Source organism: Eschrichtius robustus, chromosome 3, assembly GCF_028021215.1.
Source record: "Eschrichtius robustus isolate mEscRob2 chromosome 3, mEscRob2.pri, whole genome shotgun sequence".
NCBI lineage: Eukaryota > Metazoa > Chordata > Mammalia > Artiodactyla > Eschrichtiidae > Eschrichtius > Eschrichtius robustus.
This window is the reverse complement of record NC_090826.1, coordinates 44,611,976-44,637,894: the sequence shown is the minus strand read 5'-3', so window position 1 is coordinate 44,637,894 and position 25,919 is coordinate 44,611,976. Positions and strand designations below refer to the sequence as shown.

The 25,919-nt window shown below is 38.7% G+C and overlaps 1 protein-coding gene across 1 annotated transcript in view; it reads right to left on the bottom strand.

Annotated features, from left to right (window-relative positions):
* SCP2 (sterol carrier protein 2) overlaps positions 1-25,919 on the bottom strand; it is a 155,273-nt gene that overhangs the window by 94,998 nt on the left and 34,356 nt on the right. Inside the window, exons 7-8 of the mRNA XM_068539894.1 lie at positions 12,916-12,979; positions 709-795 (exon numbers count right to left, since the gene is read on the bottom strand). Coding sequence (XP_068395995.1) covers positions 709-795; positions 12,916-12,979 — 151 coding nt within the window. The remainder of the gene's footprint in view (positions 1-708; positions 796-12,915; positions 12,980-25,919) is intronic.

The following is a 25,919-nucleotide window of genomic DNA, read 5'->3' as shown; positions in this document are numbered from 1 at the left end:
GAGATCTCCTCAAAATAGACCTTTTCCTTAGAGCAGTTGTGAAGGAAGGCAGCAGACACAAGAAGCCTTCTGTGAGTTGAGCTGTACTTTAAAAATGGGCAGACGCTCATACTGCAACAGATAAAAATGGACGTCACTTGTTCACTTGCATCCCAGACAGTAACTCCAGGACACATCCAGGTGAGAGTTAGGCACAGGTAGGAGCTATGCAATACTAACTCAGTCTTCCAGGAGACAGATATTGTCAAGCAATTTTCAAGACAGAGCTACTATCATTATTAGAGCTTTGATTTTTTTTCTTGTTTTACCTTTACTCATAGTTACTATGATTGAGGAAAATTTCCTACAGTAGAAATATACAGCAGAAAAAACAAAATGGTCAAGGGAAAAACCTTTGGACTCCACTGGCCTCCCAAGCCACATTTAAATGAATAAATACTATTAAAACAGGGTAGGTGGAAGTCATGAGAAAAGGAAGTAAAATATATAATTTTCCAAGAGAAAAGACAATCTGTGTCTAGACAGGAATAGGAAGCAAGGGTGCTCTCTCCAGGGTAAGGACTATACTTGGTAGGAGTTCTATAAAAGCAGATACATATACAGATACACCCAGATACAGAGCCTACAGTCTACCCAAGGGATAGAGGGGGTGGGTGGGGGGGAGAAGGCACAGTACTTCTATTAAATATTAAAATGTGTTTTTCTTACCAACATTGTAAGATAGTCAAAAAATCAAAAATTTTTGGAGATGCCATCACTTCATCTAAACTGTACTCCTTTTGGAACTGGGAATACCTAAATATAAAATAAGTAGTTACAGAATGTGAGGTAGCAATCACAATTTTTGTTGAAGATGTTCTGGTCCAGAAGTTAAAGAGAGAATAACATGTAAATACTCTTTCCACAAACGAAAGATAGGCTTTCATAAACCATTTCAATCTACAATAAATAAGTCATTTGAATTGAATTTTTTAAATTCCTAACTCCAAAATATCATGTTGTATAAAAAAACTTTTGTCTAATTTTTGTCCTGGGTTCCTGGCATGGAGATTCCAAAACCCTTGGAATTTCCTGAATAACAGAAGTGTCTTTGTTATGCTAATTAGGTGACTTGTGGTGGTCCCCTTGTTAGCTGGGGGATAAGGGAGGGATGAGCCAGGGGTCTGGTCACCAGAAAGATCAACCATGCAAATACAAGATTGGGACTTTTGAACCAGTTTGACCCCTAGGGAGAAGAGGGGGGCCTAGAGATCGAGTGGCCAATGATTTAATTGAATATGCCTGCATAATGAAGCCCCAATAAGAACTCTAGAAACTGAAGCTTGGTGAAGCCACCTGGTTGCCAAGTACCTTCACATACCAGGAGGGTGATGTGCCCTGACTCCATGGGAAGAGGGCATGGAAGCTCTGCACTAGGAACCTTCCCAGTCATTATCCTACGTGCCTCTTCATTTGGCTGTTCCTCTGTAAGTACAGTAGTTTCCTGAGTTCTGTGAGTCATTCTAGTGAATTATCAAACATGAGAGGATCATGGGAACCCCTAAATTTATAGTCAGTTGGTCAGAGTGCAGGTGGCCTGGGGATCCTACTTCAACTGGCATCTAAAGTGAGGGCAGTCTTGTGAAGTCTTAATTCATAGAGTCTGCATTAACTCTGGGTGGCAGGTACCAGAATTAAATTGCAGTACACCTAGTTGGTGTCAAACCAGTTGGAGGTTAAAATAAAATACGTTTTTTTTTTCCTGGAGAATTACAAAAATATTAGTTCCTTAAAAGCAAAATTAAATGACTTGCAATTCAGCCAACTTTTGTGGTGATAATATTATACAACTACATTTAATGAAGGCTAATGGCGTTCTTAAATAAATGTACCTATAATACCTATAGGTTTTTATAAAACCTATAATAAAATATCTGCACTCTTCAAAACATTTCCTTTCTCATCACTGCCAAGAAGAAACTTATTTTCATCCCCTTTGGTGCCTCTAACAATATAATCAGATGGTTTCAGAAATTGCTCTGGAAAGACAGCAGCACAAATAGATAGAATAAGGGAGTTTCTAAAAGCAAACTTCAACTGGTATGGAAATTAAGCAATTCCAGTGTTTAGAAATCAAGCCCATGTAACTTAGATCTGCATACTACCGCCTGCACCTTTGCTTCTAAAGTTAACTTTGACCATCACCAACTTTCAAAAAAATGCTTTATTTAAGCCAGATCCTGTACTAGACAGTGGGGACATGGACACATTCCCTACCCTCAAGGAACTCAGTCTGAATCCATGGCAATAAATACACCATTCTAGTATGATAAATGCCATGACAGAAATGTTATACAGGGTGCCATGGGACCAACAGGATACACATCAAACCCAGATACTAAAGGGGGCTTCCTCTCTGAGGTTAGGCAAATAAGAGGAAATAAGAGGTAGAGAATTCCTGGCACAAGGGTCAGCACATGCAAAGCCTCTTGAGGTGAAATAGTTTATTGAAGCTAGAGCGTGACATTTGGGAAGGAATATGGAGGCAAGATGAAGAAGAGGGGGCAGGAGACATGAACAAGGATCAGATCATGAAAGGCCAGTATATGGTGTTTACATTATACTGAAAACAATGAGACACTACTAAAGGATAGTAAGCTGGGAGTGACATGACCAGATTTGTATTTCAGCAAGAAAGCTGTGGTATGGAAAAGGGACAGTAAAAAGGCATTACCAAAAGCAAGTAAACCAACTAAGAGATTGGGGCAATAATTAAGGCAAGAAATGATAAGGGCCTAAAATAGGGAATTGGAAGTAAAAGATGGAGAGAAGCGGGACTTCCCTGGAGGTCCAGTGGTTAAGACTCCGTGCTTCCAATGCAGGGGGTGCGGGTTCGATCCCTGGTCAGGGAACTAAGATTCCACATGCCACGCGGCACAGCCAAAAAATAAAATTAAAAAAAAAAAAAGATGGAAAGAAGTAATGAATTCAAGAGATAGTAAGGAGGGAGAGTTATAGACACAGGTCTGAAGGCTAAAGTGGCAGAAGCTATCCCTAATCTTATACTATTGATCACAGATTCTCACTGCCTTTAGGTATTCTTATAATCTGTGAGGAAGCACTTGAGAAGGTTCTTAACTCAACCTTCTTAGAAATATGTAACAGGTTATCTCTAATGACTGGTCAGCAAACACAGGATTATCTTTCTTCACTAGTCAAGCAAAACCTAGTGTAAGAAGTTAGCATCTGAAATTTCTGAGCCAAACCTAGAAGGCTATTCTTGGCTGTTTCAGTGAGTTTTAAATGATGAAGCTGACATTCAGAAATAACATTTGCCTATTCAACATAACTGAGAACTTATAATACATAGCAGAAGATCCATGAGGACAAGGAACTAATCCATCTTGTTCACTGCTATATCACTAGCAGCTTTACCAGCGCCTTGCACATAGTAGGTTACTGAATATATAATAGCTGAGTGAATGAAAATCCTTTAGAAGAATGCTGTAATGAGTGGATAAATGAGTACCTGGTTGGGCAGGGAGTTAAGTAAAAGAAAGGCTTGGAAGCTTTGCTTCTCTGGGGAAGGTCAAGAGCTGCTCTTTGGAGCCTCAAAGCCAGGAAACTGCAGTACTGTCAACTCCTCAATATGTTGGTACAGTCCCTTACTAGTTTCAGGAAATCACAAGGATTTTTAATGGTTCTCCAAGTTCTAAGGACAAAGAAATCAGCTCTAGACCATATTTATGGGCTTAAGACTGCTTATCCTAACTACTATTCAGTAACAGCAAAGTTTTATTGAGCATATACTATGTTCCAATACCCTACTAGGTACTGAAGATATAAAGATGAGACATAATCTCTGCTCAAGGATCATCATCATCAGAGGAGAAAGATTTATAAATAAGTATGATACAGTGTGATATGTTATAACAGACATATACAGACAGTACAATGAAGCTCATGAGAAAAAATAATTATGCCCATTTAAGAAGGTACTAAGAGGAAGATGGCGGAAGAGTAAGACGCGGAGATCACCTTCCTTCCCACAGATACAGTAGAAATACATCTACACGTGGAACTGCTCCTACAGAACACCCACTGAGCACTGACAGAAAACGTCCGACCTCTAAACAGGCAAGAAACTCCCCCCGTACTTGGGTAGGGCAAAAGAAAAAAGAAATAACAGAGACAAAAGAATAGGGACGGCACCTGCACCAGTGGGAGGGAGCTGTGAAGGAGGAAAGATTTCCACGCACTAGGAAGCCCCTTCGCGGGCAGAGACTGCGGGTGGCAGAGGGGGGAAGCTTCGGAGCCACGGAAGAGAGCGCAGCCACAGGGGTGCGGAGGGCAAAGCGGAGAGATTCCCGCACGGAGGATCAGTGCCGACCAGCACTCACCAGCCCGAGAGGCTTGTCTGCTCCCCCGCCGGGGTGGGCGGGGCTGGGAACTGAGGCTTGGGCTTCGGTGGGATCACAGGGAGAGGACTGGGGTTGGCGGCGTAAACACAGCCTGAAGGGGTTAGTGCACCACAGCTAGCCGGGAGGGAGTCCGGGAAAAAGTCTGCAGCTGCCAGAAGAGGCAAGAGACTTTTTCTTCCCTCTTTGTTTCCTGGTGCGCGAGGAGAGGGGATTCAGAGCGCCGCCTAAACGAACTCCAGAGACGGGCGCGAGCCGCGGCTAACAGCGCGGATCCCACAGCAACAGGGGCGCAGAGGGAAAAACGGAGAGACTCCCGCACAGAGGCTCGGCGCCGAGCAGCGCTCACCAGCCCGAGAGGCTTGTCTGCTCACCCGCCGGGGCGGGCGGGGCTGGGAGCTGAGGCTCAGCTTCGGATCGCAGGGAGAGGACAGGGGCTGGCGGCGTGAACACAGCCTGAAGGGGTTAGCGCACCACACCTGGCTGGTAGGGAGTCCGGGAAAAAGTCTGCAGCTGCCGAAGAGGCAAGAGACTTTTTCTTGCCTCTTTGTTTCACAGCGCGCGGGGAGAGGGGATTCAGAGCGCCGCCTAAACAAGCTCCACAGACGGGCGCGAGCCGCAGCGATCAGCGCGGGACCCAGACACGGGCGTGAGACGCTGGGGCTGCCGCTGCAGGCTCCAAAAAGCCTGTGTGTGAGCACAGGTCACTCTCCTCACCGCCCCTCCCGGGAGCCTGTGCAGCCCGCCACCGCCAGGCTCCCGTGATCCGGGGACAAGTTCCCCAGGAGAACACACGGCGCACCTCAGGCTGCTGCAACGTCACGCCGGCCTCTGACGCCGCAGGCTCGCCCCGCCTCCTCTGTACCCCTCCCTCCCCGCGGCCTGGGTGAGCCAGCGCCCCCGAAGCAGCTGCTCCTTTCACCCCGTCCTGTCTGGGCGGGGAACAGACGCCCTCAGGTGACCTACACGCAGAGGCGGGTCCAAATCCAAAGCTGATCCCCAGGAGCTGTGTGAACAGGGAAGAGAAGGGGAAATCTCTCCCAGCAGCCTCAGAAGCAGCGGATTAAAACTCCACAAACAACTTGATGTGCCTGCATCTGTTGAATACCTGAATAGACAACGAATCATCCCAAATTCAGGAGGTGGACTTTCGGAGCAGGATATATTAATTTTTCCCCTTTTCCTTTTTTTTGTGAGTGTATATGTATATGCTTCTGGGTGAGATTTTGTCTGTATAGCTCTGCTTTATAATAGCTTTATTTTACTTCACTATATTATAGCCTCTTTCTTTCTTTCTTTCTATTTTTTCTCCCTTTTACTCTGAGCCGTGTGGACGAAAGGCTCTTGGTGCTCCAGCCAGGCATCAGGGCCGTGCCTCTGAGGTGGGAGAGCCAACTTCAGGACACTGGTCCACAAGAGACCTCCCAGCTCCACGTAATACCAAACGGCGAAAATCTCTCAGAGATCTCCATCTCAACATCAAGACCCAGCTTCACTCAACGACCAGCAAGCTACAGTGCTGGACACCCTATGCCAAACAACTAGCAAGACAGGAACACAGCCCCATCCATTAGCAGAGAGGCTGCCTAAAATCATAATAAGGCCACAGACACCCCAAAATACACCACCAGACGTGGACGTGCCCACCAGAAAGACAAGATCCAGACTCATCCACCAGAACTCAGGCACTAGTTCCCTCCACCAGGAAGCCTACACAACCCACTGAACCAACCTTAGCCACTGGGGACAGATACCAAAAACAACGGGAACTACGAACCTGCAGCCTGTGAAAAGGAGACCCCAAACACAGTAAGATAAGCAAAATGAGACGACAGAAAAACACACAGCAGATGAAGGAGCAGGGTCAAAACACGCCAGATTTAACAAATGAAGAGGAAATAGTCTACCTGAAAAAGAATTCAGAATAATGATAGTAAGGATGATCCAAAATCTTGGAAATAGAATAGACAAAATGCAAGAAACATTTAACAAGGACGTAGAAGAACTAAAGAGGAACCAAGCAATGATGAAAAACACAATAAATGAAATTAAAAATACTCTAGATGGGATCAATAGCAGAATAACTGAGGCAGAAGAAAGGATAAGTGACCTGGAAGATAAAATGGTGGAAATAACTACCGCAGAGCAGGATAAAGAAAAAAGAATGAAAAGAACTGAGGACAGTCTCAGAGACCTCTGGGACAACATTAAACGCACCAGCATTCGAATTATAGGGGTCCCAGAAGAAGAAGAGAAAAAGAAAGGGACTGAGAAAATACTTGAGGAGATTATAGTTGAAAACTTCCCTAATATGGGAAAGGAAATAGTTAATCAAGTCCTGGAAGCACAGAGAGTCCCATACAGGATAAACCCAAGGAGAAACACGCCAAGACACATATTAATCAAACTGTCAAAAGTTAAATATAAGGAAAACATATTAAAGGCAGCAAGGGAAAAACAGCAAATAACACACAAGGGAATCCCCATAAGGTTAACATCTGATCTTTCAGCAGAAACTCTGCAAGCCAGAAGGGAGTGGCAGGATATACTTAAAGTGATGAAGGAGAAAAACCTACAACCAAGATTACTCTACCCAGCAAGGATCTCATTCAGATGTGATGGAGAAATTAAAACCTTTACAGACAAGCAAAAGCTGAGAGAGTTCAGCACCACCAAACCAGCTTTACAACAAATGCTAAGGGAACTTCTCTAGGCAAGAAACACAAGAGAAGGAAAACACCTACAATAACAAACCCAAAACATTTAAGAAAATGGGAATAGGAACATACATATCGATAATTACCTTGAATGTAAATGGATTAAATGCTCCCACCAAAAGACACAGGCTGGCTGAATGGATACAAAAACAAGACCCATATATATGCTGTCTACAAGAGACCCACTTCAGACCTAGAGACACATATAGACTGAAAGTGAGGGGATGGAAAAAGATATTCCATGCAAATGGAAATCAAAAGAAAGCTGGAGTAGCAATTCTCATATCAGACAAAATAGACTTTAAAATAAAGACTATTACAAGAGACAAAGAAGGACACTATATAATGATCAAGGGATCGATCCAAGAGGAAGCTATAACAATTGTAAATATTTATGCACCCAACATAGGAGCACCTCAATACATAAGGCAAATACTAACAGCCATAAAAGGGGAAATCGACAGCAACACAACCATAGTAGGGGACTTTAACACCCCACTTTCACCAATGGACAGATCATCCAAAATGAAAATAAATAAGGAAACACAAGCTTTAAATGATACATTAAACAAGATGGACTTAATTGATATTTATAGGACATTCCACCCAAAAACAACAGAATACACATTTTTCTCAAGTGCTCATGGAACATTCTCCAGGATAGATCATATCTTGGGTCACAAATCAAGCCTTGGTAAATTTAAGAAAATTGAAATCGTATCCAGTATCTTTTCCGACCACAACGCTATGAGACTAGATATCAATTACAGGAAAAGATCTGTAAAAAATACAAACACATGGAGGCTACACAATACACTGCTTAATAACGAAGTGATCACTGAAGAAATCAAAGGGGAAATCAAAAAATACCTAGAAACAAATGACAATGGAGATACGACGACCCAAAACCTATGGGACGCAGCAAAAGCAGTGCCAAGAGGGAAGTTTATAGCAATACAAGCCTACCTCAAGAAACAGGAAACATCTCGAATAAACAACCTAACCTTGCACCTAAAGCAATTAGAGAAAGAAGAACAAAAAAACCCCAAAGCCAGCAGAAGGAAAGAAATTATAAAGATCAGGTCAGAAATAAATGAAAAAGAAATGAAGGAAACAATAGCAAAAATCAATGAAACTAAAAGCTGGTTCTTTGAGAAGAAAAACAAAATTGATAAACCATTAGCCAGACTCATCAAGAGAAAAAGGGAGAAGACTCAGATCAATAGAATTAGAAATGAAAAAGGAGAAGTAACCACTGACACTGCAGAAATACAAAAGATCATGAGAGATTACTACAAGCAACTCTATGCCAATAAAATGGACAACCTGGAAGAAATGGACAGATTCTTAGAAATGCACAAACTGCCAAGACTGAACCAGGAAGAAATAGAAAATATGAACAGACCAATCACAAGCACTGAAATTGAAACTGTGATTAAAAACCTTCCAACAAACAAAAGCCCAGGACCAGATGGCTTCACAGGTGAATTCTATCAAACATTTAGAGAAGAGCTAACACCTATCCTTCTCAAACTCTTCCAAAATATTGCAGAGGGAGGAACACTCCCAAACTCATTCTACGAGGCCACCATCACCCTGATACCAAAACCAGACAAAGATGTCACAAAGAAAGAAAACTACAGGCCAATATCACTGATGAACATAGATGCAAAAATCCTCAACAAAATACTAGCAAACAGAATCCAACAGCACATTAAAAGGATCATACACCATGATCAAGTGGGGTTTATCCCAGGAATGCAAGGATTCTTCAATATACGCAAATCAATCAATGTGATACACCATATTAACAAATTGAAGGAGAAAAACCATATGATCATCTCAATAGATGTAGAGAAAGCTTTCGACAAAATTCAACACCCATTTATGATAAAAGCCCTGCAGAAAGTAGGCATAGAGGGAACTTTCCTCAACATAATAAAGGCCATATATGACAAACCCACAGCCAACATTGTCCTCAATGGTGAAAAACTGAAACCATTTCCACTAAGATCAGGAACAAGACAAGGTTGCCCACTCTCACCACTATTATTCAACATAGTTTTGGAAGTGTTAGCCACAGCAATCAGAGAAGACAAAGAAATAAAAGGAATCCAAATCGGAAAAGAAGAAGTAAAGCTGTCACTATTTGCAGATGACATGATACTATACATAGAGAATCCTAAAGATGCTACCAGAAAACTCCTAGAGCTAATCAATGAATTTGGTAAAGTAGCAGGATACAAAATTAATGCACAGAAATCTCTTGCATTTCTATACACTAATGACGAAAAATCTGAAAGTGAAATTAAGAAAACACTCCCGTTTACCATTGCAACAAAAAGAATAAAATATCTAGGAATAAACCTACCTAAGGAGACAAAAGACCTGTATGCAGAAAATTATAAGACACTGATGAAAGAAATTAAAGATGATACAAATAGATGGAGAGATATACCATGTTCCTGGATTGGAAGAATCAACATTGTGAAAATGACTCTACTACCCAAAGCAATCTACAGATTCAATGCAATCCCTATCAAACTACCACTGGCATTTTTCACAGAACTAGAACAAAAAATTTCACAATTTGTATGGAAACACAAAAGACCCCGAACAGCCAAAGCAATCTTGAGAACGAAAAATGGAGCTGGGGGAATCAGGCTCCCTGACTTCAGACTATATTACAAAGCTTCAGTAATCAAGACAGTTTGGTACTGGCACAAAAACAGAAATATAGATCAATGGAACAGGATAGAAAGCCCAGAGATAAACCCACACACATATGGTCACCTTATCTTTGATAAAGGAGGCAAGAATATACAGTGGAGAAAAGACAGCCTCTTCAATAAGTGGTGCTGGGAAAATTGGACAGATACATGTAAAAGTATGAAATTAGAACACTCCCTGACACCATGCACAAAAATAAACTCAAAATGGATTAAAGACCTAAATGTAAGGCCAGACACTATCAAACTCTTAGAGGAAAACATAGGCAGAACACTCTATGACATACATCACAGCAAGATTCTTTTTGACCCAGCTCCCAGAGAAATGGAAATAAGAACACAAATAAACAAATGGGACCTAATGAAACTTCAAAGCTTTTGCACAGCAAAGGAAACCATAAACAAGACCAAAAGACAACCCTCAGAATGGGAGAAAATATTTGCAAATGAAGCAACTGACAAAGGATTAATCTCCAAGATTTACAAGCAGCTCATGCAGCTCAATAACAAAAAAACGAACAACCCAATCCAAAAATGGGCAGAAGACCTAAATAGACATTTCTCCAAAGAAGATATACAGATTGCCAACAGACACATGAAAGAATGCTCAACATCATTAATCATTAGAGAAATGCAAATCAAAACTACAATGAGGTATCATCTCACACCGATCAGAATGGCCATCATCAAAAAATCTAGAAACAATAAATGCTGGAGAGGGTGTGGAGGAAAGGGAACACTCTTGCACTGTTGGTGGGAATGTAAATTGATACAGCCACTATGGAGAACAGTATGGAGGTTCCTGAAAAAACTACAAATAGAACTACCAAACGACCCAGCAATCCCACTACTGGGCATATACCCTGAGAAAACCATAGTTCAAAAAGAGTCATGTACCAAAATGTTCATTGCAGCTCTATTTACAATAGCCAGGACATGGAAGCAACCTAAATGTCCATCGACAGATGAATGGATAAAGAAGATGTGGCACATATATACAATGGAATATTACTCAGCCATAAAAAGAAATGAAATGGAGGTATTTGTAATGAGGTGGATGGAGTTAGAGTCTGTCATACAGAGTGAAGTAAGTCAGAAAGAGAAAAACAAATACAGTATGCTAACACATATATACGGAATCTAAGGAAAAAAAAAAAAAGCCATGAAGAACCTAGTGGCAAGACGAGAATAAAGACACAGACCTGCTAGAGAATGGACTTGAGGATATGGGGAGGGGGTGGGGTGAGATGTGACAGGGTAAGAGAGTGTCATGGACATATATATACACTACCAAATGTAAAATAGATAGCTAGTGGGAAGCAGCCACATAGCACAGGGAGATCAGCTCGGTGCTTTGTGACCACCTAGAGGGGTGGGATGGGGAGGGTGGGAGGGAGGGAGATGCAAGAGGGAAGAGATATGGGAACATACTGTATGTGTATAACTGATTCACTTTGTTATAAAGCAGAAGCTAACACACCATTGTAAGGCAATTATACTTCAATAAAGATGTTTAAAAAAAAAAAAAGAAGGTACTAAGAGAAGCAATGATATTTGCGTTGGGACTTGATGAGTAAGTAGATACTTGCCAAACAAAAGAAAGGCAGAAGGATATTCCAGGGAGAGTTAACAGCATAACTAAAAACACAGAAACAAGCACAGTATAATACACTTAAGAAATACCAAGTGATCTTGTGAGAGATGAGATTGAGAATAACCAGGGAAGTGGTAGGAAATAAGACCAGCAAAGTAGAGTGAGGCCAAATTATAACAGGTTTGTTATCTCATATGAAGGAATTTCTATTTTATTATATAAGCAAGGGAATTAACCAAAGCTTCCACAATACCCTTAGATCTTTCACAGAATACCATTAAATTTAGGGCATGGGAGTAGATATTATTTGTTAATTAGGTATATCCTGAATTCAAACATCAATTCAGAATCAGAAGAATGAGGAGAACAAGTAGTAGCATGAAGTATTAGAAATATGTGGTAATGACCCACTTGTGGTATAAAATGTCCCTTATCATGTTTTTATGTTTATTAAACATGGCAAAATTTGTTTAATAGTTCAGAAACAATTTACTGAGCACCAAGTATGTTCCAGATTCTGTGCTAAGCATTAAGAACATAAAGATAAGAGATGGCTCTTGTCCTCAAGGAGTTTATAATCTAGTAGAAGGAAAAATATAAACATTATTTTACCACTATTTAGAATGATCCTGAGCAAGTTGCCTAATTTCTGTAGGCCTCATTTTCATCATCTATAAAATAAGAATAAAAATAACTACCTTATAGGGTCCTTGAGAGAATTAAATGAAAATGTACATAAAAGTACCTAGCACAGTGACACAGAGTTGGCATTTAATAAAGTTAGCTACTATTCTTTTATTGCCTAGTGGTTTGCTTTTGCAGAGATTCTAGTTGTGTGGCACTAATTCAATTCTCAGTGAACCAATTTTATTCAGCAACCATTAAGTACATGCTATGAGCCATGCATTGCACTAGGCACTAGGGATTCAAAGATTAATTACCAGTAATACACATGATGTAATTTTACTTCAGACTATTTTTTAGGATATAAATAACCATATTATTCTATCAGAGTAAGAGCTAATGACACTAACATAATTAAAATGCAAATAATTTAATATAAAATAATTAAAACAACCACTAATACGTGTTTTACAAACATTTTAATTGATCAAAACAAACTAAGAAAAGTTTTAAAAAATGGTTTAAAATGGGGCCTGGTTATTTCCAATTAAAATTATTATAATAAATTTCATTTACTAGAGTTAGAACCTATGACCAATTACATCTTTTAACGCCAGCCGTTCACATTCTTTCTTAAAAGAGCAACTAAGCTTAAATGGCATTTTAAACATAAATAGACCAAAACCTAAACGGAAAAGTAGTCAAAAGTTTACGTGGGCACAAGCCTTTCATAAGAAAAAAACCATTCTAGTTAACATCTTTGAGGTCTTACATTTGCTTTTCAAGTATAAAGTTGCATATTACATAGCAGGATAACCCAGATTCTCATTATTTCGTATCTCTGAAATACTTACGGGTTATTAACTGAATGTTTATGATTTTTCCATCCAATTTTTGCAAAGTGTTCAAGTTTTGTTCCTGTAGAGAAAGCAAACTTCTATTAGTGGGTTAATGCTTTCCTGTTGCTTGTTAACAAATGTTGCAATGATACTCAGTATCCTCCTAATATTTCCACATTTTCCCATGCATACATACCAGTACTGGAAACTTCAACACTGATCCCTCACATAAACATTTCTTTATAATTAAACTTGGGTGCATTTAATGAATTGAATCAACAAATAAGCGTATGATATGAAAATAGTTCAAACTGGCCTATTCTACCTAGTACAACTAGGGTCTACTTTCAAAACCCAGAAAATATAGCCTAGGACCACAGTGGTTATAAGGCAGGAAAGCACTGCCAGCAATACTTCAAGGAGTCTGCCAAAACATCCCAACATCCCTGGATTAAGTGAATTTTACAATTCACACCTTCTAGGGCCTGAACTTCTTTTTCCTTATGATAAGGCAGAAGGGTCTTCAGAAGAGTTACAGTCTAACAAGAAAAGTGTAAGAGGCCCGCGCACCGCGATGAAGAGTGGCCCCCGCACCGCGATGAAGAGTGGCCCCCGCTTGCCGCAACTAGAGAAAGCCCTCGCACGAAACGAAGACCCAACACAGCTAAAAATAAATAAATAAATAAATAAATAGAGTAGCTATTAATTTAAAAAAAAAAAAAGAAAAGTGTATACTTTTTAAATTCTTTAACAGAAAGTTTAAAGAGTAGTGTCGGAAAATAAAAGCAAGCGCGTTAATGAAGTAAAATTTGCAAAAACCTCGTTTACTATTTTTAAGAAGATGAAACAGAATAAAATAGGTTTTGAATCCTCCTTTGGAACTAGAAAGACCAAGGAATGAAAAAGTGCTCTGATCGGAGCTGATAATATTAAGTTAATACACAGCACAATAAAGTGGAGAGTCCCCATTTCTGTTTTATCTCTATTTTTCTGTCAAGGAGGGTGATCTTCAGAGCAGAAATGACATACATATAATTGAACAAATCTTCTCTCAATTCTAATAAAAATGGAAAAAGGTAGAAACCACACTAGCGATCTCATACCAATGAGAGTAGTGACTGATCCAAAGGCAGTCAGTACAGGTCCAGTAAGAACAAGCCACATCAAATTATTATCTTTTTTTTTCAATTTTATTTTATTTTTTTTATACAGTAGGTTCTTATTAGTTATCTATTTTATACATATTGGTGCATACATGTCAATCCCAAACTCCCAATTCATCCCAGCACCACCCCCGTCCCCCACTTTCCCCCCATGGTGTCCATACATTTGTTCTTTACATCTGTGTCTCTATTTCTGCCTTGAAAACTGGTTCATCTGTACCATTTTTCTAGATTTCACATATATGCATTAATATATGATATTTGTTTTTCTCTTTCTGACTTACTTCACTCTGTATGACAGTCGCTAGGTCCATCCACGTCTCTACAAATGACCCATTTTCGTTCCTTTTTATGGCTGAGTAATATTCCATGGTATATATGTACCACATCTTCTTTATCCATTCATCTGTCGATGGGCATTTAGGTTGCTTCCATGACCTGGCTATTGTAAATAATGCTGCAATGAGCATTGGGGTGCATGTGTCTTTTTGAATTATGGTTTTCTCTGGGTATATGGCAGTAGTGGGATTGCTGGGTCATATGGTAATTCTATTGTTAGTTTTTTAAGGAAACTCCATACTGTTCTCCATAGTGGCTGTATCAATTTACATTCTCACCAACAGAGCAAGAGTGTTCCCTGTTCTCCACATCCTCTCCAGCATTTGTTGCTTGTAGATTTTCTGATGATGTCCATTCTAATGGGTGTGAGGTGATACTTCATTGTAGTACTGATTTGCATTTCTCTAATAATTAGTGATGCTGAGCAGCTTTTCATGTGCCTCATGGCCATCTGTATGTCTTCTCTGGAGAAATGTCTATTTAGGTCTTCTGCCCATTTTTCAATTGGGTTTTTCTTTAAAATATTGAGCTGCATGAGCTGCTTATATATTTTGGAGATTAATCCTTTGTTCATTGATTCGTTTGCAAATATTTTCTCCCATTCTGAGGGTTGTCTTTTTGTCCTGTTTATAGTTTCCTTTGCTGTGCAAAAGCTTTTAAGTTTCATTAGGTCCCATTTGTTTATTTTTGTTTTTATTTCCATTACTCTATGAGGTGGGTCAAAAAAGATCTTGCTGTGATTTATGTCAAAGAGTGTTCTTCCTAAAAAAAAAAAAAAAAAAAAAGAGTGTTCTTCCTATGTTTTCCTCTAAGAGTTTTACAGTGTCCGGTCTTACATTTAGGTCTTTAATCCATTTTGAGTTAATTTTGAGCATGGTGTTAGGGAGTGTTCTAATTACATTCTTTTACATGTAGCGCTCCAGTTTTCCCAGGATCACTTATTGAAGAGACTGTCTTTTCTCCATTGTATATCCTTGCCTCCTTTGTCATAGATTAGTTGACCATAGGTGCGTGGGTTATCTCTGGGCTTTCTATCCTGTTCCATTGATCTGTATTTCTGTTTTTGTGCCAGTACCATATTGTCTTGATTACTGTAGCTTTGTAGTATAGTCTGAAGTCAGGGAGTCTGATTCTTCCAGCTCTGTATTTTTTCCTAAAGTTTGCTTTGGCTATTCGGGGTCTTTTGTGTCTCCATACAAATTTTAAGATTTTTTTGTTCCAGTTCTGTAAAAAATGCCATTGGTAATTTGATAGGGATTGCATTGAATCTGTAGATTGCTTTGGGTAGTATAGCCATTTTCACAATATTGATTCTTCCAATCCAAGAACATGGTATATCTCTCCATCTGTTTGTGTCATCTTTAATTTCTTTCATCAGTGTCATAGTTTTCTGAGTACAGGTCTTTTACCTCCTTAGGTATGTTTATTCCTAGGTATTTTATTCTTTTTGTTGCAATGGTGAATGGGATTGTTTCCTTAATTTCTCTTTCAGATCTTTCGTTGTTAGTGTATAGGAATGCAAGAGATTTCTGTGCATTAATTATTGTATCCTGCAACTTTACCAAATTCATTGATTAGCTCTAGTAGTTTTCTGGTGGCATCTTTAGGATTATCTATGTGCAGTATCATATCATCTGCAAACAGTGACAGTTTTACTTCTTCTTTTCCAATTTGTATTCCTTTTATTTCTTTTTCTTCTTTGATTGCCATGGCTAGGACTTCCAAAACTATGTTGAATAATAGTGGCAAGAGTGGACATCCTTGTTTTGTTCCTGATCTTAGAAGAAATGCTTTCAGTTTTTCACCATTGAGAATGATGTTTGCTGTGGGTCTGTTGTATATGCCCCTTATAATGTTGAGGAAGGTTCCCTCTATGCCTCCTTTCTGGAGAGTTTTTATCATAAATGGGTGTTGAATTTTGTCAAAAGCTTTCTGCATCTATTGAGATGATCGTATGCTTCTTATTCTTCAATTTGTTAATATGTTGTATCACATTGATTGATTTGCATATATTGAAGAATCCTTGGATCCCTGGGATAAATCCCACTTGGTCATGGTGTAGGATCCTTTTAATGTGTTGTTGGATTCTGTTTGCTAGTATTTTGTTGAGGATTTTTAGATCTATATTCATCGGTGATATTGGTCTGCAATTTTCATTTTTTGTAGTATCTTTGTCTAGTTTTGGTATCAGGGTATTGGTAGCCTCATAGAATGAGTTTAGGAGTGTTCCTTCCTCTGCAATTTTTTGGAAGAGTTTGAGAAGGATGGGTGTTAGCTCTTCTCTAAATGTTTGATAGAATTCACCTGTGAAGCCATCTGGTCCTGGACTTTTGTTTGTTGAAAGGTTTTTAACCACAGTTTCAAATTCATTACTTGTGTTTGGTCTGTTCATATTTTCTGTTTTTTCCTGGTTCAGTCTTGGAAGGTTATACCTTTCTAAGAATTTGTCCATTTCTTCCAGGTGGTCCATTTTATTGGCATAGAGTTGCTTGTAGCAGTCTCTTATAATGCTTTGTATTTCTGCAGTGTCAGTTGTAACTTCTCCTTTTTCATTTCTAATTTTATGGATTTGAGTCCTCTCCCTCTTTTTCTTGATGAGTCTGGCTAAAGGTTTATGAATTTTGTTTACCTTCTCAAGGAACCAGCTTTTAGTTTTATTGATCTTTGCTATTGTTTTCTTTGTTTCCATTTCATTTATTTCTGCCCTGATCTTTATGATTTCTTTCCTTCTGCTGACTTTGGGTTTTGTTTGTTCTTCTTCCTCTAGTTCCTTGAGGTGTAAGATTAGATTGTTTCTTCGAGATTTTTCTTGTTTCTTGAGGTAGGATTGTATTGCTATAAACTTTCCTCCTAGAACTGCTTTTGCTGCATCTCATAGGTTTTGGATCGTCGTGTTTTCATTGTCATTTGTCTCTAGGTATTTTTTGATTTCCTCTTTTATTTCTTCAGTCATCTCTTGGTTATTTAGTAACGTATTGTTTAGCCTCCATGTGTTTGTGTTTTTTATATCTTTTTTTCCCTGTAATTTATTTCTAGTCTCATAGCACTGTGGTCAGAAAAGATGCTTGATATGATTTCAATTTTCTTAAATTTACCAAGGCTTGATTTGTGACCCAAGATATGATCTATCCTGGGGAATGTTCCGTGTGCACTTGAGAAGAAAATGTAATCCAATGTTTTTGGATAGAATGTCCTATAAATATCAATTAAATCTATCTGGTCTATTGTGTCATTTAAAGCTTGTGTTTCCTTATTAATTTTCTGTCTGGGTGATCTGTCCATTGTCGTAAGTGAGGTGTTAAAGTCCCGCACTATTACTGTGTTACTGTCAGTTTCCTCTTTTATAGCTGTTAGCATTTGCCTTATGTATTGAGGTGCTCCTATGTTGGGTGCATATATATTTATAAGTGTTATATCTTCTTCTTGGATTGATCCCTTGATCGTTATGTAGTGTCCTTCTTTGTCTCTTGTAACATTCTTTATGTTAAAGTCTATTCTGATACGAGTATTGCTACTCCAGCTTTCTCTTGATTTCCATTTGCATGGAATATCTTTTTCCATTCCTTCACTTTCAGTCAGTATGTGTCCCTAGGTCCGAAGTGGGTCTCTTGTAGACAGTATATATATGGGTCTTGTTTTTCTATCCATTCAGTGAGCCTGTGTCTTTTGGTTGGAGCATTTAATCCATTAACATTTAAGGTAATTATCATTATGTAAGTTCCTATTACCATTTTCTTAATTGTTTTGGGTTTGTTTTTGTAGGTCCTTTTCTTCTCTTCTGTTTCCCACTTAGATAAGTTCCTTTAGCATTTGTTGTAGAGCTGGTTTGGTGGTGCTGAATTCTCTTAGCTTTTGCTTGTCTGTAAAGCTTTTGATTTCTCCATCGAATCTGCATGAGATCCTTGCTGGGTAGAGTAATCTTGGTTGTAGGTTCTTCCCTTTCATCACTTTAAATATATCATGGCACTCCCTTCTGGCCTGTAGAGTTTCTGCTGAGAAATCAGCTGTCAACCTTATGGGAGTTCCCTTGTATGTTATTTGTCATTCTTCCCTTGTTGCTTTCAATAATTTTTTTTTTGTCTTTAATTTTCGTCAATTTGATTACTATGTGTCTCAGCCTGTTTCTCCTTGGGTTTATCCTGCCTGGGACTCTCTGTGCTTCCTGGACTGGGGTGGCTATTTCCTTTCCCATGTTAGGGAAATTTTCAACTATAACCTCTTCAAATATTTTCTCGAGTCCTTTCTCTCCCTCTTCTCCTTCTGGGACCCCTATAATGCCAATGTTGGTGCGTTTAATGTTGTCCCAGAGGACAACATTTCTTTTCATTCTTCATTTCTTCATTTCTTTTCATTCTTTTTTCTTTAGTTTGTTCTGTGGCAGTGAATTCCACCATTTTGTCTTCCAAGTCACTTACCCTTCCTTCTGCCTCAGTTATTCTGCTATTGATTCCTTCTAGTGTATTTTTCATTTCAGTTATTGTATTGTTCAACTCTGTTTGTTCTTTATTTCTTCTAGGTGTTTGTTCTTTAATTCTTCCAGGTGTTTGTTAAACATTTCTTGCATCTTCTCGATCTTTGCCTCCATTCTTTTTCTGAGGTCCTGGATCATCTTCACTATCATTAATCTGAATTCTTTTTCTGGAAGTTTGCCTATCTCCACTTCATTTAATTGTTTTTCTGGGGTTTTATCTTGTTCCTTTATCTGGTACATAGTCCTCTCCCTTTTCATTTTGTCTATCTTTCTGTGAATGTGGTTTGCATTCCACAGGCTGCAGGACTGTAGTTCTTCTTGCTTCTGCTGTCTGCACTCTGGGGGATGAGACTATCTAAGAGGCTTGTGCGAGCTTCCTGATGGGAGGGACTGGTGGTGGGTACAGCTGGGTGTTGCTCTGGTGGGCAGAGCTCAGTAAAACTTTAATCCACTTGTCTGCTGATGGGTGGGCTTGAGTTCCCTCCCTGTTGGTTGTTTGGTCTGAGGCGACCAAGCAGTGGAGGCTACAGGCTCTGTGGTAGGGCTAATAGCAGACTCCGGGAGGGCTCACACCGAGGAGTACTTCCCAGAACTTCTGCTCCCAGTGTCCCTGTCCCTACATGAGCCACAGCCATCCCCTGCCTCTGCAAGAGACCCTCCAACACCAGCAGGTGGGTCTGGTTCAGTTTCCTGTGGGGTCACTGCTCCTTCCCCTTCGGTCCTGGTACGCACACTACTTTGGGTGTGCCCTCCAAGAGTGGAGTCTCTGTTTCCCCCAGTCCTGTTGAAGTCCTGCAATCAAATTCCGCTAGCCTTCAAAGTCTGATTCTCTGGGAATTCCTCCTCCCGTTGCCGGACCCCCAGGTTGGGAAGCCTGATGTGGGGCTCAGAACCTTCACTCCAGTGGGTGGACTTCTGTGTATAATTGTTCTCCAGTTTGTGAGTCACCCACCCAGCGGTTATGGGATTTGATTTTATTGTGATTGCGCCCCTCCTACCCTCTCATTGCAGCTTCTCCTTTGTCTTTGGATGTGGGGTATCCTTTTTGGTGAGTTCCAGTGTCTTCCTGTCGATGATCGTTCAGCAGTCAGCTGTGATTCCAGTACTCTCGCAAGAGGGAGTGAGCACACGTCCCTCTACTCCGCCATCTTGAACAAATCCACCCAAATTAATTATCTTTTTTTACTGTATTGGCTAGTAGATCAAATGAAACATAGTATCTAGTATCAGCAAGACAACAGACAAAATTTTTAAGGTCACCTTTTGGGAAAAGACAAGGAAATACTGTAGTGTGGCGTTTTTTTCCCGTTTGTTTTTCAGGGTTTTTTTGGTGTTACTATAAAAATGAGGGTTCTTCTGTTAGGTTTACATAACACTGGTTTAAACAAAGTTAAACAAATTTCTTTATGGCAGAGCATTAAGAGACTTTCCTTTACTATTGCGTGTGTATTATGATTGTCCAAAAGAGAGTTAAAGTATGAAGCATTTTCCAACTTAATTGACCCATGTCATGGAGCATCTTAAGAGTCAACAGAACACATAGGCACTGATCAATGACAGGCACTGATCAAAGTATTAACCTAGAACAAAGTCTCTACTGCTAACCTCTAACCTCAGCCATGCTCTGGTTAATATTTCTACCAAAAATTGGATTGGAAAATTAAAGGGTAAGAGTAGCCCCCGCTCACCACAACTAGAGAAAGCCTGCACGCAGCAACAAAGACCCAACACAGCCATAAATAAATAAATAAATTTATTTAAAACAAAATAAAGAAAATTAAAGGGTATGCTCATCAAACCTGAAGCTGAGAGAGACTGCTATAATGTTGGATCCAAATAGACTTCAGTGATGTTTATCAATGAGATGGATCAGAATGTAATTAATTAAATACCCAGTTCTATTCTTGACCACCCAAAACTACCTAAGAAAAGGAGCAGCAATCATGAGAAAGGCTCTGAGGTTCTGTTCGATGATAAGCTCAATATGATTCAATGGTGTGATGTGATTACCAGAAAAGCTTACATGCGATCACAGTACAGTAATTAGTCTGGGGATGATGGGTCATGAAACAAGTCTAATAAGAAACAGTTAAAGGGAACAAGGTCAAGCTGGCTTCAGATATTTGAAGGGCCGTAAGGTGAAAGAGGCTTGTTCTATGAGTCTCAGAAGACAGAAACTATAGGGAGAGAGATTTGAGTTCAACATGAAAAAGAGCACTGTAACAATTGGAATCACCAAAAAAATGGAATGAGTAGCCTCTGTGGCAAGTTTCTTGTCACAGGAAGTACAAATGCTTTATTGTCATCTATTAGAAGATTTACAAGCAATTCACAAATGGATTTGTAGGAAGAAGGGCAGCTAAACTATATAAAAGCACTTGGCATAGTGTCTGACATAGGAGACATTCAGTAGGTATTGATGTCTTTTCTTCTTGTTTCCTTGCTATGGGATCCAGTTAATCTACAGAAGATAGGAGCCCTTTGAAAAATATTCTGCCAATCACTTACCATGTATTTACTAATCCTGGACACTGATGAAGGGCTTGTTGACTACTGATTCTGAACTGCCAATTCAGATTTTTGGCTGTTCTAAGAATATGAGTGGTATAAAAAGATCTCAATCTCTTTGAATCAAACCTTGAAGCCACAAAAATCTCCTGATTCTATAGCAGAATGTAAGCTACTACAAACATTCTTACATATTCATTTCTAGAGCACATTCACAAACAGCAATTTCAAACAACTTAAAATTCTATGAAATTCTACAATTCATTAGAAATCTGTTGGATGAAGAATAACATTTCAACTAAAATACTGCACATTTACACTTCAGACTTTAGACTAGAAAAAACTGTCCAACTACTCTGCGTAATGTAAAACTTGAGAAAAGGTTGAAAACACACCAAACGCAGATTTCCAGCTAGCTGAGGGCAATGGAAGCTGCCTAAATCTCTCTTCATATCCTCTAAAAAAATATAGAATAACAAGAAAAACAAATAAAACTGCACAAAACCATACCCTCAGCATAACTAGACAAAAGAAAACACAAAACTTCAAATTATCTGTAAGTGAAAAAAAAAAAAGGGAAAGGGAAAAAGTGACCAAATCCCTGCCAGCAATCATTCATGCTCCCACAGTAAGCCTCCTAGGGAAGAAGGGCAGTCTGAAAAATACTGCACAGGAGAGAAGAGGGGAGCTAGTGGCAGGCCTACAATTGCTCTGAAACTACCACCAAGAAGAAAAAGACTCCCCACAAGAGTGAAAATATTGAAAAAATATTCGTGTAGATCAAAACATGACTACAAGGAAGGGTTAGAAAAGCACAGGAGACTCAAGGCGGTAATCTTTGAAAGGTATAGCTTCTAGGAGAAGAAAAGAGAGCAAAAAAAAAAAAAAATGTGGAGGGGAAGGTCCCTTTGGCAACTGGATGGTGAAAGAGAAAAGAAGCAAACAGGGAAATTTCTGGGGTCCTACAAGACAAAACAAACAAAAAAGAAACAAGAAATCAGAGGACACACAGTCCATCTTTCAAAAAACCCACTACAGAAATAAGACTTTACTACACTGACATGAGAGGACATCAGAGAATTAGGAATCACTCCAAATTTAAAAGAACGCTCTCAAATCACAATGTGATAAAACTAGTAACTATTAATAAAATGTAAAAATTAAGTCTACCTGGAAATTTTTTAACTATTTCCATAAAACAACTCTTGGGCAAAAAGAGGAAACACAAATGATTGCAAAGCTTTTGAAAAAAATGATACTGAAAACTAAAACACTACATATCAGAACCAATGTGATATGTTTAAAGCTGTAACAAGGACATAGCACTAAACACTAAGAATGATTAAAATGGAACATATTGATCAATTAAAAAGAATGAAGTCCTGATCCATGCTACTACCCGAATAAACTGTGAATGTTTTCTATGCTGAGTGAAAGAAGCCAGTCACAAAAGGTCACATACTGTATGGTCCATTTAAATGAAGTGTTCATAATAAGCAAACACATAAAAACAGAAATTAGATTAGTGGTTGCCAGGTGCCTCAGAGGAAAGGATTGCTAATGGGTATGGGGTTTCCTTTGAGGATGATGAAAATGTTCTGAAATTAGATAGTGGTGATGATTTCACAACTCTGTGAATATACTAAAAAACACTGAATTGTACACTTTAAAAGAGTGAATTTTTATGGTATGTCAATTTTATCTCAATAAAGCTGTTATTCACTAAAAGGATAAAAAAATGAATTAAATTCCCAATTCAAAAAACTAGAAAAACAACAACAAGATAAACCAATAAAAAGCACAAGGAAGATAAAGGCAGAAAATAATGGAATAAAGAATTAGAAAGAATAGATAAAATTAATCAGTCAAAATCCTATTGTTCTGAAAAATTTAACAAAAGAGACAAACTGCTACCCTAATTTAATAGGAAAAAAAGCAGAAAGCATATATACACAAAAATAAGAAATAACAAGAGAGAAATACCATTGAAATAGAAATTTTATGTAAAAGACTACTTTTCAGACTTCTATACAAATAGATTTGAAACTCTAAATGAAACGGATAATTTCCCAGAGAAATAAAGACTACCAAAATTGACCCCACTGGAGATGGAATGTTTAAACATAAAGAAATAGATAATTACCAAGCAACTACCAAAACAAACAAACAAACAAACCATACACACCAAAAAAACAGGCCCAGATGATTTCACAGGGTATTATATCAAACCTACAAAGATCAAGTAGTCCAAATGCTCCATAAATCGTTCCAAAGCATCAAAAATGAAGAAACGCTTCCTACTTCCTTTTATGAAGTAAGTATAAAATTAACACCTAAACTTGATAAAGACATTAAAAAAAAGAAAATTAAAAACCAATATCACTTATGAATGTTGATTTGAAAGTACTAAATAAAATAGTGACAGAGTCTAACTCCACATTAAAAAAAATCAATACATCATAACCAAGTGGCATTCATTCCAGACATGCAATGTTGATTCAATATCAGGAATCCATTAATAAAATATTCTATTACTAGATCTAAGTGGAGGACATAATGAAATCCACAGATGCTGGAAAAGCATTTGACAAAATTCAATACCCATTCCTGAAAGAAAAAGAAACTCAAGAAAATAAAAATTGCTGAATACTTTCTCAACACAAATAAATAAATATATAAATAAATGAATAAATAAATATATATAAATAAATATATATATGAGATCTTGAAGCCAGAATTGTACTTAAAAGTAATATTAATAACTATTAATATAACACCTCCCATAATGGACTGTTGTGAGAATTGAATGAGATAATATGGGTATGGAAATTCATTCATTCATTCAACAAATATTTATTGAGTATTTAAATATGCTAGGGATTGTAGAAGAGAAGGGGGAAAAAACTTTCTTCTGGCCAGATTACATGCCAACCACTGTGCTAGGCTGGATATACTGAAGGTAAACAAAACAGACATGGTTCCTGCTTTCATGGAGTTTATAAGACAAATAAGGAAGACAAAAATTAAACAAGTAAAACCACACACAATAAATATATGAATATAAATAGTGCTAAGTGCTATGAAGGAAAGCAATAGGAAACTATCTATGAAAAAGAATAACAGGAGGGATTCACTTCAATTGAATGATCAAGGAGGGTCTTTCTTTGAAGATTAATTAATTACAGAATACCTGCTTTGTGCCAGGCACTCTACTAGGTAACAGCCAAAGAGCAGGGAATAAAACAAACAAAAATCAGGCCCCTGTAGACTTAGATTCTCGTTGGAAGAGACAGCCAATAAATAAGAAAAAATATATATGCCAGATTTTCATAAGTGCTCTATAAAATGATAGAGTAAGGGCTTCTTTGGTGGCACAATGGCTAAGAATCCGCCTGCTAATGCAGGGGGCACGGGTTCGAGCCCTGGTTCAGGAAGATCCCACATGCCGTGGAGCAACTAAGCCCGTGCGCCACAACTACTGAACCTGTGCTCTAGAGCCCGTGAGCCACAACTACTGAAGCCCGTGTGCCTAGGGCCCATGCGCCACAAGAGAAGCCACCACAATGAGAAGCCCACGTACTGCAACGAAGAGTAGCCCCCACTCACCATAACTAGAGAAAGCCCCCGTGCAGCAACGAAGACCCAACACAGCCAAAAGTTTAAAAAAAAAAAAAAATGATAAAGTAAGAGACAGAGGATAGGGAGTTCTGGGAAGGAGAGTGATGAAAGAAAGCAGAAGATGACATTTAAGCAAAGACCTGATGGAAGTAGGAAAGCTAGCACTGATGATATCTTAGGGTAAAGTATTCCAGAAGTTGAAATAGCAAGGCTTAGGCCCTGCTTGAGGTAGGAATGTGCTTATTGTGTTTGAGGAACCAAAAGGATAGTGTGGCTGGAGCAGAGTGGTGAAAGAAAAAATGGTAAAAGATGAGGTCAGAGAGCTAATGAGGGTGGAGGGTCAGATCATATACAAGCTTGTAGGCCATAATAAGACCTGTAGGTTTCAATCTGAGTGTGGTAAGAACACAATAGAGTTCTTAGCAGAGGAGTGAAATGATCTCGCTTATTTTTTAAAAGCGTTGCTCTGGACATAAAGTGAAGAATTGACTGTACAGGTACACAAGCAGAAGCAGTAAAACCATTTAGGAGATTCCTATACTCCAGGTGAGAAATTATGATAGCTTTCACTACAGTAGAAGTGGGGAAAATGTGGAGAAACATTTCTCCTTCTCATATTTCTGGATATTTTAAGAAATGTGTAAAAAGGTTTGCTGATATATTGAATGTTGAGTATAAGAAAAATCAAGAATGGCTCTAAGCTTTTTGGCCAAAGGTCCTAAAGAGATGGAGTTATCATTTACCGGATAGGAAAAACTTCAGGAGGAACAGATGGGGAAGGTAGAAGTTCAAGGAAAGAATTAGGACTTCAGTTTTAGACCCGTTAAATTTGAAAGGCCTGTTAGACATCTAAGCAGAAATACTTTTGTAAAGTGTTGGAGATATGAGATAAGATTTTTTAAGACCTAAAGCATGAAAAG